Source organism: Zalophus californianus, chromosome 7, assembly GCF_009762305.2.
Source record: "Zalophus californianus isolate mZalCal1 chromosome 7, mZalCal1.pri.v2, whole genome shotgun sequence".
Lineage (NCBI taxonomy): Eukaryota > Metazoa > Chordata > Mammalia > Carnivora > Otariidae > Zalophus > Zalophus californianus.
Window position 1 is genome coordinate 134,704,697 of NC_045601.1, and position 19,585 is coordinate 134,724,281.

The 19,585-nt window shown below is 39.6% G+C and overlaps 1 protein-coding gene across 1 annotated transcript in view; it reads right to left on the minus strand.

Annotated features, from left to right (window-relative positions):
- Positions 1–19,585, minus strand: part of DTNBP1 (dystrobrevin binding protein 1) — a 121,700-nt gene that overhangs the window by 45,985 nt on the left and 56,130 nt on the right. The window contains exon 7 of the mRNA XM_027603922.2: positions 15,336–15,358. Coding sequence (XP_027459723.1) covers positions 15,336–15,358 — 23 coding nt within the window. The remainder of the gene's footprint in view (positions 1–15,335; positions 15,359–19,585) is intronic.

Below are 19,585 nucleotides of genomic sequence, written 5' to 3' on the forward strand. Positions count from 1 at the left end.
TAATGACCTAAATGGCAAAAAACTGAGGGCTCACTTTATGCTGCATATCAAAATAAGTTCAGGGTTAAGTAGTAAAATCAGCAAAAATCAGCTAGATAGAAACTAAAAGAAAAAAAATTTAAAAAAACGAAGTAATTATAACTTAAAATTTATTTCTTAGGATTGGGAGAGAACTTTTTAGGCATAAACACAATGGAGAACATAATTTTAAAACATTCATTTGAATATATTAAAACATGAAACTTCTGTATGTAATTAACGAAGTAAACAAATTAAAAGGGCAAATAACCAGCTGGGAAAGATATCTGCAATAAAAAGGACAACAATGTGAGGCCCTTAATACGTTAACAGTCTTGTTCACATCAGTAAGTACCCGAGAACCTCACAGGAAAGTGACCAAAAGCATGAAGGGAATAGTTCACAAGGAAAGGCCAATAAATCAAATTTCATCTCACCACTGCACTTCAATCAATAATCACATATTACTTTTATCGTATTAGAGAAAAAAATTCTCACATGAGGGTATGTGAAGCAGTCCAGTCACAATATTAATGAAGATGCAAACTGGCATGACCCTTCTAAAAGCTAATGGTCAACAGACACCAAGAACCGAAAAAATGGGATACCCTTAGACTTTAAAAAAAATGTGACCCTAAGAAAATATGCATGCATAGCAGCACTAACTACAGCATAAAATTGGCAACTACCTAAATTTCCAACAACAGGAAAACAGTATTTTTAAAAAATTTATTATAATGAATGAGGCAATAGGCATAATGTGAAAAAACAAGGAACAAAATTGTTTATATGCTATCTGAACTTTGGATATATCTATGTGTATGTATACGTGTGTGTGTGTGTACACAGTCCCCGACTTACAATGGTTTGATTCACAATTTTTCAACTTTATGATGGTACAAAAGTGTTATATGCATTCACTAGAAGCCATACTTTGAGTTCTGAATGTTGACCTTTTCCCAAGCTAGTGATATATGAAATAGGCTTTGGTACTAGATGCTTCTGCTCAATGGTAAGCTCATATAAGTGCTCTGAGCATGTTCAAGGCAGGCTAGATTGAGCTATGATGTCCACTAGGTTAGGAATATTAATGCATTTTTAACCTGCAATGAACGGGTTTATCAGGACATAACCCCCATCAAAGTGAAGGAAGGGGTGTGTGTGTATGTGCACCAAAACTTTTGAGATGGTTTCTGACTAGTGATTCAGTTTTTTTCTTGGTGGCTTTTTGTAAACTGTCCACAATAGAGACATTTTGTTTTTATAGTCATTAAAAAAAATATATGGGGGCACTTTCCTACTAAGGATGACATGGGCACCGTGGTTAAACATGAACTGAACAGGTGAAAAAGTGAATGCTACGTTACTAGTCACCATTTCTGGAAGATGGCAGTTTCATTTATTTTATTTATTTATTTTTATTATGTTAATCACCATACATTACATCATTAGTTTGTGATGTGGTGTTCCACGATTCACTGTTTGTGCGTAACACCCAGTGCTCCACGCAGAACGTGCCCTCTTTAATACCCATCACCGGGCTAACCCATGCCCCCGCCCCCTCCCCTCAGTTTGTTTTTCAGAGTCCATCGTCTCTCATGGTTCATGGAGGATGGAAGATGGCAGTTAGGTACTGAAGGTACTGAAACACCACAGTGTGCCCGGAAAGCATGTCCAAGAGAACAAAGCATCTTCAACCAGGTATTGCGGATAAAAAGGTGAAAGAACTAAGACTCTGACACTCAGGAAAGTCAATGGAGAATAAGGGTGTTCAACCAACTCTACATAAACATCCTCAGAACTGCCCAAACAGGGATTCTATACAGTACAGGATGCTGGATTATAGGACGGAAAAGGTTTCTCTAAGAGAGGATTCCAGAAGTAGAGAAAGTGGATGCTGTCTGAAATTCCTTTAAAACTATTAGGTAGAAATCAGTACCTGAAGTAAAAGGACTATATTTTAAGAAGAGTTCAATTTTTCACATCAGACCCAGATATAGTGTAAGGAAGGGATCAGGAGGCCTTCACAAGTCTTTGTTTCAGTCCCGTTTTCAGCCTCAATCCACATCCCAAATTCAGAGGAATCTTTCCAGGGTTCTGTAGCATCCAACAGCTTGCCCCCAGTGCCCTTTCTTACACTGGGTTTTTGTTTGTATTTGTCCTTAAAACAGTCAGGCATAAACTATGGAGAGAGCCCAGATGTCCATCAACAGATGAATGGATAAAGAAGATGTGGGGTATATATACAATGGACTATTACTCAGCCATCAGGAAGGATGACATCTTGCCATTTGCAACAACATGGATGGAGCTAGAGACAGTATTATACTAAGTGAAGTAAGTCAGTCTGAGAAAGACAAATACCACATGATCTCACTCATATGTGGAATTTAAGAAGGAAAACACATGAACATAATGGGAAGGGGGAGGAGAAAGAGAGAGGGAAACAAACCATAGGAAACACTTAATAATAGAGAACAAACTGAGGGCTGATGGAGGTAGGTGTCGGATGGGCTAGATGGCTGATGGGCATTAAGGAGGACACTTGTGATGAGCACTGGGTGTTGTACGTAAGTGACGAATCACTGAATTCTCCAGAAACGAATACTTCACTGTTAACTAAGCAAAATTTAGATAAATAAATAAAACAGGCATAACTGAAGGAGAGCAACTCAGCAAGACCAATAAGCAGTTAAAATGAAGTTAAAGATGAAATCTCAATAAGCTACTTAGCTATTAAAGTGTGTGAATTTAAGTTGATCTGGTACCGAAAAAGAGCGGGACATACGCTAAATAGCTCTAAATACAATACATAAAGAAAAAAGTAAAATTAGTCTCATTTTTACTGACTGCTTTTCCTCACCTCCCATGAATTGCTGTGGCGACGTGAGAAAAACACAAGTTTTTTTTTTTTTTTAGATTAACATATAATGTATTATTTGTTTCAGGAGTATAAGTCTGTGATTCATCAGTCTTACATAACACCCAGTGCTCATTACAACACATATACTTCCCAATGCCCATCACTCAGTTACCCCATCCCGCCACCCCCCTCCCCTCCAGCAACCCTCAGTTTGTTTCCTGTGATTAAGAGTCTCTTAGGGAAAAACACAAGTTTTGAGGGCAGACATTCCTGGGTTTAAATCCCTGCCGAGATGCTCACTGGTCGGGTGACTTGTTGAACTTCTGAGTCTCAATTTCCTCATCTTATGGGTTAGTAACTATCACACTAATTGAGCTACTGTGATACTAGGATAAGCCAGCATACTATAGACACTTAATCGTTTCCTTCTCTTTATTTTAATTTTAATAGAAATAACAGGATTATACTCTGATAGCTATAATGGTACAGCTGGTATTCTGTACCTCATTAATTTTACAAAATAAAAAGGAACAAATCCTGGTGTCAAGTTTGTATATTCAAATACTATTTATTTTTTATTCCATTTTTGAAATTACTGAGACAATTTTCATTACAAGTACTTTTACTTTCAATTAAAACTAAATGTAAACAGAACTATGAGTGATCCTCACCTAGTAAGTTTCTGACTGTTCAATTTCATCGTATCTACAACTACAGTACTTCCTTCATAAGTTTTCTAGACGATAAATAGAGACTTGGAAGTGAGCAGCCTGCTAGTAAGTACCTTATGCTCCTCTGTTATCTTATATGAGCGCTTCCATCCTTCAGAACTAGAGAAACGTGAAGTAAACACCTCGGTATGGTTCCAGTGTTTCTGTAGTTACTTCCTTTACCTTAGGGTAAACACTGTTTTATTCCTCAACTGTGGTCAAACTGACCAAAGTTCACAGACTTTTATTCATGGAATGGGCACAAATCCACAAGGAAAGTCAGATGAATATTTAAGGAGAGAGACAGCATAGGGCTCAGAGGGCCACTTGTCTTCTCCCCTGTCCCGAGGTCACTAAAAATCACCAGGCAGCTACCAGTCTTCTGAGAAGATGCCTGAAACAGTTTCCACTACAAGAGCCTACACATTATTTTCCGGCACAAAAACCTGACACGAAATCACGCAGCTCCATATAAAATCTTTTTCTGAGCCTGACAGGTAACATTTTCATAGAGCTCTCCTTTTTGTGGTACTGGAATTTACTTTTCTGAAAGGTGTAATTTTTGCTGTCAAGTTTATACTGTGTTCCGGCAGAAAGGTAACGAAACAGAACAGCTGTATTCATTCGTGATACGAAGCATATATGATACACAACACAAAGTTGTCCTCAGGCAGTGCTACAATACACCAGTCTATAATTACTGCTTATACAACAGTGGTATATAATCAGTATAAATAATCACAGAAAGGTAACATTTAAGCATCACAACCTAAACTCAAGGCTCTACTTTTGTGTAGTTTAATACCCAAACAAGCTGTTAGAACTCCAGTTCCCCCTGAATATAAAACATCACCTTCGAGAGTCCTAGGTCATGCCACGGTACAGCATCTTCTGATAGGGGATTAGAACAAAGAATCAACTGGGTCTTAAAAATAAACTCAGAACCCAAATCAGCAGACAGGATATAAATATTTTTGTGCTACAGGACACAGATAGTCACTTTACTTAAATACTAAGTTACAAGATATAAACCTGGTTTTTAAAGATGAAAATACATATATGGGGGAGGGGGGGAGAAGAGCAGATACTTGCTCTTCTTGCCAGTATTCATCAACAAGTCAATCTTGCCGGTATTCATCAACAAGTCAAGATTTTCAGGGAGTAATTTCTTAAGTGAATACTATGAAGTTTTAAAATTGAATACCAGATTATATCTATATTCAAAGCTTTCCTCTTAAAACAACTATGTTAAGACAGTATGGCTGAGGGAAGAAAATGCCATTTATTATAAAGTCCCTATAAATAAATACTTTAAAAATAAACACTGAAGTTCTCACTTCCTTCCCTCTAACCAGTTTATTCCTGAACAATTAAATAATGAACAAGAAGGTGGTAATACAAGTTAAAATTTCATCCCATTAATGCTCCAATTTTATGATGAATTCTTGAGCTACCATTTTGCTTCAGTGAATATTTCTATCTAAGCTGAAGAGGCCTGAAGGGTTTTGCTAATACTATACACAAGATGGATAGGAGAGAGAGAGAAAAAGAAGGAACTTTCCATTTAACTTAAGTCTGATGTACCTTATTCTTATTTGTGATCTAAAAACAGAGTAATCACGATGTAATAAGACATTGGGACAACATGTACTTCTTTCATTTTTCCCCTTGAAAACAAGTGGGCTTCTGACAGGGCATGATATATTAACATCGCATAACACCTAAAAGGCATAATATGGAGTTTTAAAAAAAATGCAATAATTATTTTAAATTATTCAGTTTCCTTCATGGATAAATAGATTTCTCAACAACAACAAAAAAAATCCCACTGATTTAAGGTATAATTTTTTGCAGTAAATTCCACAACTTTAGTATCGTCATATATGTTTTTATAAAAATGCCACATACAGACATCACGAAAACCATGGCCTCCAGCCAACAAGTGATACAAGGTGTGTTGAAGTTCTGCAGAATCAGGAAAAGGATGCATATTTTAAGCTGTATGAAGCATTATGACATTTTCAAAATCCATTAGGAAAATCAGCCATTTTAGATAAACCCATATAGTAGACATAGGATGAATTTTTAACTTTCCACAGTTGGCTAGGGCTCACATATTTAGCTATATTAACTGCCTCCTGGAAAATGAACACACTAGCAGCAAGGGATGCCGAATTAGTTTTACGGAGCTAGACCATGGACCATAAGAACTGGACTCATTATTCTAATAGCTGTCATGACTTTCCTGGTATTTTATATTTACCTTTTAATATAAACGCTGCCTCATATGAATGACTGTCTGGTATATTTCGCCTGATGGAGGATAAGACACAATATTATAAAATCCAAAGTCCCAGATTTCCACGCAACATTTTTTATTTGTTTTAGTTATTAGTTTGGTAATTATTACTTGGTAATATAAAGAAACTAATCATGCTTTCATTAGCATGTACTGCTTGAAGATTCCAATCAAACTGAAATTTAATTTCTGCTTTTTAGTAACATACCATCTGTCTACCATGCAAACACCGCAATGTACTCAAGCATGGAGGTAAAAATGATAAAGAAAAGCAGTGAAGGAAAAAAACATAAAATAAAGTTCCACCTACAGGGATTCCTCTGACTATTTTCGGTGAGTCCTGGAGATGACATGGATGTGAAAAGTGAACAAGTGAACCGAAGCTCAGTGCTGGTCAAGTGAACGTTCCCGTTACCAGGCAGCTCCCCTGATGTGCATCTTCTGAGATGGAGAACAAAGGGAGCGACAGGAACAGGTTTTTCCAAAGAGACTGTAGGAAGCCTGCTAGTTTTCTGCTGATGGCTTAAGCAGACATGTGTCGGAATCTACTGCCTCTGTAAAAGCCAAATGCAAGCTCTCGGGGCTCTGGTGTGCAAAGATGTATGCACAGATCTGGGGCCGTACCAAATGCTGCTCAACGATGGGGGGGTGGGGGCTGAAAATCCGCTCATTTCATGTGAATCTGTCCTTTAGACACAAAGATGTATTCATGATATGCCAAAAGAGAGAAGGAACCTCACTATTGGAAAGTAATAAAATGACGATTAAGAATCTAGTTCATTTCAGAACACATAAGGTTTCTTTAGACTTCCCCCACTTCATTTTTAACATAAATTTAGCCTAAAGCTGTCTTCAAATTCAGCAACACTAACCAGTGGCTTAGAGTGTGCTATGTGTTTTTAATAAGCATCTTAAATCATCACAATTCCAATAGTTACGAATGCTTGTCAGTGGTCCTCCTGTTTCAGAACAGTATGCTCGGAACCCCACTCCCTCCAGTCTACTCTGAGTCACAGCTCTGCCAGCCCCTCTCCCTCATCTTCAGCCTCTTGGTCTCTACAGCTGCATTTCCCTTCTCGTACAAATCGATTCAAGTTTCTCACAAATTAAAAAAAAAATTCCTCCCCTGAACCTAACCCTCTCCTTCCTCCTGAGCCTTTGCTTTTGAAAGCACTGTATCTACTTCTCATTCATTCAGATATTCAGGAACTGCCAATGTGCCAAGCACCCAGGTGACGGTGGTGAGCAAGGCAGAACATTCCCCTCATGCCCTGATCCTCCACCGTCCGGTCTCCACTGCCCCCTCACACGTGAACACCCCTGCTGCTGAAACCATTCCCAGTAACACCACCAATCAGCGTCCAACTGCCAGATTAAGCGACCCTTCTTTTTGCCCTCTCCACAACAGTAGGACGCTGCTTCTTGGCATTTCCTGAAAATGTTCTGTTTAATTTTCAAATCCTCACCTCTGTGGCTGACCGTCCTCAGCCTCCACGATAAGCAACTACAGCTGACCCTTGAACAACGTGGGTCTGAAATGGCACAGATCCACTTACATGTGAATTTTTTTTGAATAAGTACAGGACAGCACTGTAAATGTATTTTTCTCTTATGATTTTCTTAATAACATTTTCTTTTCCCTAGCTTACTTTAAGAATTCAGTATATAACATATATACCATACAAAATATGTGCGAATTGACTATTTATGCTATTGGTAAGGCTTCCAGTCAACAGCTGGCTACAGTAGTTAAGTTTTTGGAGAGTCGAAAGTTCTACACAGATTTTCAAACACACAGGGGGTCAGTGCCCCTACGGCCCGTATTGTCCAAGGGTCAACTGAAGTTCTCTTCTTCTGTCTGTCCGGTGAATGGTAGCACTTCCTAGATTTCTATCCGTGGTCATCTGTTTGTGGATTCTGCCTGCTCTCCAAGGCTTCCCCTCCTACCTATATGCAGACTACTCCCAAGTATAGTTCAGATCTTTCTCCTAAGGTCCACGGGCCCATTGGACACTTCTACCTGTAATGTCTCACAGACACCTCAAATTTAATATGATCAAGACAGAATTCACTCAACAAGAATAACATATTTAGGGCTCAATTTAACAGAAGCCCAAGACTTAGAGATGGAAAATAAAACACTGCTGAGAAAAATCGAAGAAGATCTAAAGAAATGGAGACACAGTTCTTGTTCATGGATTGGGAGACTCAGTATTAAGACAGCAATTCTCACCAAACTGTTCTATAAATTCAACACAATCCCTTACCCAAACCCCGGCATTCTTTCTTTTTTAAAGAAATTGACAAAATGATCCTAAAGTTTATACGGAACTCCTAAGGACCTGAAATAGTCAAACCAATTTTTAAAAAGATCAAAGTTAGAGGACTCATCCTTCCCAATTTCAAAACTTATTACAAAGCTACAGTAATCGAGGCAGTGTGGTGCTGACAAAAAGGAACAAAGCTGAGAATCCAGAAATAAACTCTTATATTTACGACCACTGTTTTGCTGCAAAGGTACCAAAGCAATTCGATGCGGGAAAAGAAAGTCCAACAAAAAAACAGTTCTGGGACAACCAGATACTAATATGTAAAAAAACAAAACAACAACAACAAAAACAACTTAGGCTCTTACATCCCACAAACAGAAAAAATAACTCAAAAGGGATCATGGGAGAGAAAATGGACCACAGACCTAAATGTAAGAGTTAAAGATAACAAGTGTTGGCAAGGTGGGGAGAAACTGGAACACTCACACGTGGCTGGTGGGGATGGAAAACATTGCAGACACTTTGGAAAACAGTCACACAGCTTCTTAAAAAGTTCAACGTAAACTTATCCTAAGACCCCGGAACTCCAGCCTTAGCTATATACCCAAGAGAAGTGAAAACGCGCCCCCACACAGACTTGCACGTGCAAGTCTACAGCAGCATTACCCGTAACGGTCCGCAACTGGAAGCCGTCCAAAGGTCCAGCAGCTGGCAAATGCATGAAGAAAACGTAATGTATTCGTATGTGTAATATCAACTCGCCAATAAAAAAGGACAATGTTACGATGTGGATGAAGCTCAAAAATTTAAAACTAAGTGAAAGAATCCAGATGCAAAAAGACTACAAATTGTATGATTGCATTTATATGAAATGTCCAGAAAGGGTGACTTGATAGAGACAGACATTGATTACTGACGGCCTGGGACTGGAGGCAAGCGGGTACTGAGCGCAAACAGGCAGAAAGGAACCACTGTGTGTGATGGGAGATGCCATTAACACTCCGTCGTGGTGATGGCTGCACAACCCTACAAATTTAGTAGAAATCACTGAAGTGTACACTTAAAGATGGAGGAATCTTCTCGCACACAAATCAAACCTCAATGAAATTGTTGTCGAAAATCATTTCTCAATCTACTGGATAAATGATAAAACCATTTTACTGGATACCACATGAGGTTATGGGGAACTTGCCTGCAAAAGCGATACTTTTATCACCACCCCCCCACAAAAAAACAGCTGAATTCACTACCATTCCCTCCCAAGTCTGTTTTGACCTGTATCACATTGCTTGGTGCATGAAAAGAACGTATGTGTGCAAATGTCCTAGCCAGAAGTCTAAGAAGGAACCCCAGGCAGTTATAAAAGTCTTTTGATTCCACCCAGTGTCTTGTTCCTGTGTCTTTCTCTCCAATCTACCACTACCTTCAATCCAAATCTCTGTTTTCCAACAAATCTCTTCCTCTAGATTTGTTCTCTCCAATCGATCTACGTGACACCAGAACACTTGCTCTATAATGCAAACCTGATTCTACGACCATAATAAACCTTAGCGTTCTCCCACTCCTACCCTGTGTCTACCAGCTACAACAGAACCCTCCTCTAAGCTCCCTTACCATGGACTTCCACCATGAGTTAAAAACCTTTAACGTGTAACCCAGATTTGTATATTTTAATTTTTCATATACATGAACTCCTGTACCAGTTTATTATATAATATACACAAAAACTGCAATCTAAAAGGGAGGCACAAAAAAGAAACAAGTGAAGCTCCAGTTTTCTTCTCCACTCCTATTATTCTGCATAGTCACATCCCTCCTTGCAGACCACTGGCCCAAAGGAAAAAGTCTAAACTCCTTTTTGTGACATTTGAGGCTGTGTATCATTTGTCCCTGCCTACGTCTCAACTGCATCCCTCACTACTTCTGCCCCACACACCATATGCTTTAGCTGTTAACAAATTATTTGTAGTTCCCTCATTGAACAAGAAGTTAAATTTTAACTTGTGTTCTCGAAATAAACATCTCTGCATCTTTGCAATTGTTCTTTCCTCTTTCTGGAATGTCCTTATTACCCTTTCCAACCTGGTAGGCGCTCCTCATTCAGATCCAGCTCAAATGCTGCTGCCTCTAAGTAGTCCATTATTCCTGCCTTAGTGTGCTTATTTCTATTATAATATTTCTTACATTACATTAAACATATGTATTTGCCTTTTTATCTTACAAGCTTTATCCCAGTGCTTTAGCTCCTTGAGGACAGAGGGCAGTTATATGATCCAACCCGAGTCTCCATCACTTCAATATTGCCAAATGGCAGCTGGACAGTCGTACCTTACATGTTAAGCTAACTCTTGGGTGGAATCTACAAACTCTACCCAAGTTTACCATCTACCATACATCCAGATTTATAGCATGCTAAGGCTGCCAAGCCAGAAGTATCTACAGGTCACATCCAAGAGTCATCCAAACATGTGAGACCCCCAGTAGCGTCAGAACTCTGATACAGATAACCTCTACAATTTTATGACTTCTATTTTTACTCAAATTTTGCGATCATCATCCCTGGGAACTGTTCCACCTCTAAGATTTCAAACTTCCATCTTTGATCCCAAGATCTACCTCAACCATTGCCGTGCTCTCCATCTTTATGGTGCACACCATCCCCCGGGCCTCATAGCTTGCTTATTTTCCTGGTTTACTCAGGCCTCTCCCTGCCAGCCTGAATTCCATGGCCGGGCATTTTAACCATGTTCTCACTGGCTTCCAAGATTACCACACTGCTGATCCACTATATGCGTCCTCCCAATTCCCAACTCTGTGTTAACTAAAGCATATTTGCTTCAGTTTTTATTTCTACTTCTGGGCCTAGCCCTGCAAAATTCAGACCATCTTACTCTAAATGGATTCTCAAAAAATTGTTTCTTCCCTCCATGTCAACTTTTCCCCATATTACCAGGCATCTTTCCTTCTCTGAGGTTTCAGGGAAAGAGATGTCCCTGGATCCTTTCCAAGGGATAATTCATCTGGATATCACTGCTTTCCATCTTCTCCAGGATCTTACTCAACTCCTTAATATCCTCAATTTCACCCTCTCCCCTGACCTTAACCCTGATTCTATCTCATGTTACTTTTTCATTTCTTTCCTTTCATTCTTGAAAGAATACTGAGTTCACATCACCTTTGTATGCTAACTTCTCATACACTTCTGATTTTCTGATTTGCGATCTGGATTCTCCCTTTACAAATAGCTCTTTCCAATTACCAATTACCAATTTGACAATCTGTTCACTGTCAAATCCAATGGGATTTCCCCATTCTGCATTACTTATATCACTGATAACCACTTCTCCTTTAAACTTTCTCCTCTCTGTCCTTCCGTATCACTAAATTGTCTTGGTCTTCCATTTCTCTGACCACTCCGGTCCTATGTCCTTCTTTGGCTTCGCTTTCCATAGCTGAACCATAACTGTGATCACACTGTATCAGGCTGGCCTTAGCTGCTTTTGCCCGCATCCTCTCATGATGATCCACTCACTGTGATAGTGGTAACTCCTAAAACCTGCCATGTCTTCACACTGTCTGTCACCTTTCCGACATGGCTGGGGAATTTTATATTAAAGAGATTACAATGGACATCCTCTTATAGGACCCAACTGGATCCCATGTTGGTCATTTAATTTTTTTAAGATTTATTTATTTATTTTAGAGAAAAAGAGAGCACAAGTGGGAGGGACAGAAGGAGAGGGAGAGAGAATCTCAAGCAGACTGCACATTGAGCACGGAACCCAACACAGGGCTCGATCTCACAACCCCGAGATCATGACTTGAGGCGAAATGAAGAGTAGGGAAGTTCAACCAACTGCACCACTCAGAAGCACCAGTCATTTAATTTTTAAAAAAGCAGTTAATATAGGAATCCGTTAAAAACACATGTACAAACACTTTAATATAAAATATAACCATACTTTTATTCGTGAATTTTTTGAGCATAGATCCACTGATTGAGAATTCTTGCATAAGCTACCCATACTACCATGAATAAAATTTCCAGTCTATTTGAAAAAGCAGAGCAGGAATTTAAGATGTTTGAAACAATCCATGTGTGGAACCTTTCAGGATTTTTATTATTTTTTCCCAATTCTTTTCTAATTCTGAATTTTACCTTTTGCAGCAATTTTAAAATCCGTTTACCTGTTTTATCTATACCCAGTCTTCCAAAGCTGTCAAGTTAGTTTTCTTACAAACAGTTCTCCTTAACACTGAGGTTTCATCATTTTCTGATATTTAATTGAACTGCAGATTATAATAACAACTATAAATGAGTTGGAGAGCAAACAACTCACCCTGGGTAAACATTCAATGCAACTAGTGGAAATAAAAGTATTTGGGTGTACTGGGGAGCACCTCTCGGCCTTGAGTATTCAGCGTGCTCTGGGGATCAGTCGGTATATCTTACGGAGAACGAGAACGATGGTTAATTTGGTGAGGCGCTTAAGTGAAGACAGACTGAATCTGCATAGCAAAGCCACGTTAAGTTAGGAATGATGGAGGTACAAGCAATACCCAATCCAGTGGCATAATATTTCTAGACTTATACTTTAAAAATCTTAAGAGTGATTTTTAGATTTATACATGGAATGACAATCTATTTTTAAAATTAAAATGGAAAAACAATAAATAATGCCTAATGAACAGACAGGTCTATTCAGGGCCAATTTCCTATGTCCTTAAGCACTGTGAAAAGCTTATTTACTCTACATATGCTTACAATAATGGAATTCCTTCCCCACTGAAAATAAAAATTAAGATTTCTGAAATCCTACCTTCCTTTTTCTATTGTTTAATATTCAAGGGACTATCATTTAAAAGTTTTTTAAAAATGCAATATTCGGGGGAGGGGCGCCTGGGTGGCTCAGTTAGTTAAGCATCTGACTGATTTCAGCTCAGATCATGATCTCAGGGTTGTGAGATGGAGCCCCGAGTCGGGCTCTGCACTGAGCGGGAAGCCTACTTAAGATTCTCTCCCTCTGTCTCTCCCCCCACGCCCACCCGGCTCTCTATCTCTCTCTAAACAAACAAAACACAAAGAAATATTCAGGGAACAGAGAAAACCTTCCTGCTGCCAATATTTTAAAAAAACAAACAATAAATAGCCAGTTTCAATAATATTGTAGAGCCGTGCTATAGGCGGCACCCAGGAATGTACAAACATCCATGGAGTACAGAAGGAAGACTCCAGAACGTGGATGATACTGATCTGTACCACTATCTTTGAAGGTTACTGATTTTGTTTTTATTCTCCAAAGTTAGCTTTTTACCAACTTAGAAAAAAAGCTTCCAAATACAACTACAAGAGTTGAATAAAACAATTAGACAAAGTAACATCTTTTGCTTTCCTGTAACCTATATCGGAAAACCAAAGACAACATTCAAACAATAAGAAACTATTAAAATCTGTATGATTTTTTTCCTTTCTTTTTTCCTCCTTCCTTGGTGAATGTCTTGAAAGAACAGTTACATTTCTCTTTTACTCATGCTTTTGAAATATTAGCAAAACCCTCAGGAGGAAAGAATTTTCAATGAATATTGGTACTAAAAAATTTTGATATGATGAAATAATCATCTTAAAGTTTGTTCAAATGTGAGAGCTTTACTTGGCTTATGGGTGGGTGGGATGTGCCGTTACATGCCATACCATAATTAGGCACGTGTGTATAAATGAGATATGTCAGCATTAATTGAATTATTCTCTTGAGTAATATGTAACACTACCTAACCTCTTACAAATGGCTGGTCTCTTTTACTGTGAATACTGTCATACCAAAAAAAAAAGGGGGGGGGGGGGCTCCAGTACTGAGATGGAAGTGAAGTTGACATTTTGCATCATCTGTGTCCCTGCCTGTCTTTCAATATTAACTTGATTGCTTTTTTCCTTCTCCTAATGTTATATAAGAAGATGCTAGCCTACAAAAAAGAAAGAATGAGAGGGAAAAGAACATTTTATGAGGATTTCAAATCTTATTTTCAACCACGGATGGAAAATAACATACATGAGTCCTGGTGCACAAACTGATTAGGAATAATGATAACCATGAGAACACATTCTATCACATGATCACTTAACATTACCCTCAACAAACTAGCCACAAACTCAATCATTTTACTCTAACTGTACTCAGATAAACAGAGATCCAGACAAAACAAGTCTGTTCACAACAGGAATAGCCTTTACACCTTTATACCTTTTATCTTTAAGGTTAGTCATTTTCCCAAGACATCTAAACAGACCATACACATAAACAATTCAACTGTAAATGATAAACGGGACAATCTTTACTCATTCAGTAAATCTTGGTCAAAACTAGCTTCTATGTGAAATACAATAAGCATAAAACTAGTTTAATGTGTACTATAAGAGGCAGTAATTCAAAGCCTTCCTACTTACTGGGATGAGTCTGTCGGAGAACACTGACTTCTCTGAGTAATTGCTTATCAGTAATTGAAAAACAGCGTACTGGAAGGGATCGGAGCTCTGGAGAGTTTGTGGTTTTCTCTATTTTGCACTAGTGCTGCTCCTTGACCAGCAAGGGTCAACACGACCTGGAGTTATTTTTCCAGTGCCCCACCTTCAAAAGGTCCCTAAAATGAAAAGGCAATGTGGGGTGCTTTTGGTATCTCAGAATATAGTTCACAGAGCTTCTCATTCTACAGGTGGAGAAAACAAGCCTGAATAAGGCGAGAGACTTATCCAAAGTTACAAGACAATGGCAGGGCAGGACCCAGCACCGAACACCTTTTGGAAGTTCAGGTGACTGATGGATCGATAGCATCTCTTTCTTTATCACCATGTCCTCTCCATATGGCCCAGACTGTGCACACGAGAAACCAGAATCTTCTCAAACTAGGATTCGCAACAACCTCTAAGTTAGGACTATGCCATCCTAACATATTACTTGCAATGGTCATCAGCAGAAACTTTCACTTAGTATATGTGTTACAGCTCAAAGGATATCAAAACCAGTTGTGATTAAATAAAACTTACAAAAACAGGATTAAGTAAACTTTTTTTTGATGTAAACTGATCTAAAGAAAAAGGAATGAGTTCATCACCAAGAGAGAACATCTGACATCAATTAACTCTCATTTACTTTAAAGTGAAGAATTAAACACAAAATTACCTTTGAAGGTTTCGAGTTCCTTCCTGTAGAAAAAAAAATGAAATTTTATTTATTTGAAGTATAATTACATACAGTGTTATATTAGTTTCAGGTGTGCAACATAAATGATTCAACAATTCTCTACATTGCTCAGTGCTCACCACAGTAAATGTCGTCACCAACTGTCACCAAACAACATTAATACAATAGTACTGACTATATTCCCTACGCTGTGCTTCCCTCTCTGTGCCTTACTTAGTTTCTAACTGGAAATCTGTACCTCTTCCCCTCGCCCCTCCACTCCTCTCCCCTCTGTTTGCTGTTCTCTGTATTTAAGAGTCTGGGGTTTTTCTGTCTGTTAAGAAAATGTAAATTTTAAAATAATCTATTCCTACTGGAAACTGCTCTTAGATTATAATAAAAAGGTATATACTTTAAAAGCCCAGAGTGGTGTTTCTGGATGTTCCCACATGCTTTACTGAAATTACCAATACAATTAGTCTAAAGCAAAATTACCAACACAATTTTTCAGTTTTTCTGCTATTACTTTACTAATGGCTTAAAAAAATTCTACCAGAATTTAAACAATTAAAACTTATTAAAAAAAGCATTTTATTTATTTTTTTAAAAGATTTTTATTTATTTATTTGACAGAGAGAGACACACAGTGAGAGAGGGAACACAAGCAGGGCAGTGGGAGAGGGAGAAGCAGGCTTTCCACGGAGGAGGGAGCCCGATGCGGGGCTCAATCCCAGGACCCTGGGATCATGACCTGAGCCAATGGCAGACGCTTAACGACTGAGCCACCCAGGCGCCCCACAAAAAGCATTTTAATACCAGCTATGAACCATCTCGTATATGTAAAAATCAATTTATAAAAGCACTTAACAATTGGCTCAATATTAAATAACAGATTTTTGAGATCTTTGGTTAATAATCATCCAGAATAAGAAGAGTTATCTCCCCTTTTAAGTGAAAGAGGAAAGCACATATCAAAGGACTGGGGTCCACAGCTCATCCTGACACAAAAGGGCCAAGCCTCCAGGACATGCTCTGGTTTGTCATTTTGTCAGTGTCAATTAAGGATCCTGAGACACCAAGTTTCCTGGGGAAATGTACAGCAACAGAAAATAGATGAACAATCATAAGACAAAACATTTTTGACAAAGAAGTAAGTTGTTTTCAGGTTTTCCTTCCTAATTTTTTAACTAGATTTTCCCTCTTTATCGGTATTGATAAGAAGTACCACTGAGGAGGTGAGTTTATTTAGTAAAAGCTTGTTATCCCACTCAGAATAGGAGACATTTATCTCTTACTTGCACTCTAGGTTTTTCTAAACATCGAGGGCTGTTTTGAATTCGCCAGTTTTCCACACCACTAATTACAATACCCCTCATGTTCCAAAATAGTTGACTGCAATCACCAGCTGGTGGGGGGACGGGCAATGTGCCTGCTAGAAGGCCAAGCACAGAATACTCCTGTCACAGCCAAAGGAAGGCTTTGAAATCAGACGGTCACCTCACTCCTTTTTTCCAAAACACCGACTCCTCATAACAGCGCTCCAGCAACATAGTTCGTTAACTGAGACAAAGAATGTTATTTTCAATTCCATCTTAAAAAAAAAAAAATGCAATTGTTTCCCTTCAGCCAACAGTCCCACTTCATTCTTGAAAGATTAATTAGGTACAAGTTAAATGTGCCTAAAACTTAACTTTATCCTCCAATAATGGGATGAAACTGAAAATACCTGAGAGGCAACATGGATTGTCAGAGAACACCCTGCAAACACACCTTCGATGTGCTTCCTACTGATGCCCTCCCAGGAGCAATTCCCCAAGCCCCCTGAGAGGTGGAAGGGATGACAGAGCCCTCAGTTCCACATTCGAATGAGTAATTCTTTTCTGATTAGGAGCTTTAGAGCATGCTGGCTTTCTGTCTTTTAGAATGTGTAACACTGAGCAAAATTCCCAAAAGGCATCTTCTGTTTTTAAAAAAGCTGGAACTCAAGAGTAACAATCTCGGAGACGTTTCCCCTACTCCCACCCCCAAATCCCAATAACTAAAAGCCAGACAAATCATTTATTTTGTTGACGGGTGGCTGCCCAATGGAGGAAAGCTGCCTCTCATTAGGAGGTGGGTGCTCACCTCTCAACCTTCGGGCTGCCCCGTCACCTCAACGGGAAGGTGTTGTCTGGGAAATGGGGAGAGCCTAGCGGTGCCGTGTCAGCGTCCTCTATGGAATATCATGACCCACACTGTTAGTAAAATCTCCGAGAAACTTCCTTCCAGACAGGAAATCATTCCTGTCCCCACTTCCTAAAAAGGAACACTGGCTGAGGTAGCAAAGGGAAGGATAACCGTGGTGTAAAGGAAAAATCAGTGTCAGAGAACTTTGAAAGGCCTGATACCATGAAGCAGCAGCACTGAAAGCCTTGAAATTTCCTGGTTTTTAGGGCAGACCGCACATTTATTAGGGATCATAAGCATCCGGAGGTACAGATGACAGAGAGAAGAGAGGGACAGGCTTGCTAAGCAGACGTGAGTGAGACTGAAGGCACGAAGGTCAGATGATGCAGGTTATAGATTTAGGCAAGAGCAAACACTTGAGAACAATGGGCTGAATGAAGAGAAACGTGTGGGAGACAAGGTTAAAAAGGTAGAGGGTTCTGAGTGCCAAGCTAAAAGAATCTGGTTTTATTTTTAGCAGACTAGCAGGAGCAAAGCTGTGCTTTAGGAAGAACATTCTAGCTGTGATGGATAGATCTACCAACAAGGGGGAGAATAAAAGCAGGGAGTACTCAGGAAACTACAGAGGAGTTTGAAGAAGAGCTAATTAGTGCCTGGGTAGAGCAACTTAAGTGGCGAGGGCGATGAACAGGAGGGGTCTGGTTTGCAAAATGCTATGGAGAAGACTCGACAGTCCCGGCAACTGATCCCACGGGGATAAGCGGAGGAAGGAGGGGAGGACATTCACCGTGGAGGTTCCGGTCTGGACCCCTGGAGGAACGTGAGTCCATTAATAATGGAACACCTGGAAAGACGAACAGTGCGGGAGTTCAGTTTGGAATTTGATGAAATAATCTGGTGATGGTGAAAGACACGATGCCCACCCCCTGAGGAGGCTACTCAAAAATGTAGCTCCTACAGATTTCTACTCCCTGACTTCCCAGTCTTGGGCGGATTCCAACCTGGCCAGCTTCCAGACCCCACCCCTGCAGGGTCAAGGTCACCAACCTTGTTGCCAAATGCAATGATCACTTCTCACTTTTCATCTGAATCCCTGAGCAGCATTTGACCCCACCGGCAATCCCTTGAGAAAGTTCCCTCTAGTTTTTCCTGCTTTCTTGGATTCTTTTGCTAGCCCCTCCGCCTCTCCCAGACCGTGGCACTGGAGTGCTTGTGGCAAGACTGGTTTCGGGCTCTCTCTCTCTCTCTCTCTCCTTCACTCACATTCTCTCACAAGGCAATTTCACCCAGCTATGTAGCCTTAAATATCAACTATATGCGGACTTCTGGATTTATATTTCCTAACTTGATCTCTCTGAGCTCCAGACTCCCATGCAACTGCGTGTTTGAGATCTCTATTCCAGCGGAGCAGGCGTCTCAAACAGCATGTGCGAGACAGCCTACTCTTCTCTAGTCTCCTGCGTATCGTTAACGGCATCACCAACTTCCTCAAGTATGCTTTATCCGTTCCTTCATTTTTCACATCCAATGCATCAAGAAACCTTGCCACTTCTATCTCAAAACAGATCCTGAATTCATCCATTTCTCTCCATCACTGTTATCAACCTTGTACCCATTTTCTTATACTGACTGTAATCTTTGTTGTGTTCAATCATTCATTCAACAAAAATTTACGAGCCTTAGACATTAGGAGTAGTGCTAGGTTTGGAATATGCATGTCTCATAACCTCAAGGGACTCCAGTGGGAGAGACAATTAGAAATCGATCTTACAGATGGGTGCTCTGGTAACGACAGGCTGAGGCTTCTCGAAGAATAAAGAGGAAGCAATGCGTACACCTTGGTTTGTAGCAAAGGCTTTCTGGAGGAGCAAGGACGGGCCTGAGTTTTGCAGGATGATGGGTAACACTTACTGAGGACACGGCAGATATTTTACTCTTAACCATTATGTCACTCTCTCAGTTAACCAAATGAAAGGCATAGGTTAAGCAGGTGTTTTAAGTTCTGGTCACTCTCCAAACTCTATTAGAAATGGAAATGACAATGATCAGTGTGGAACAGTTTTCAAGTACACCTTTGACACCCA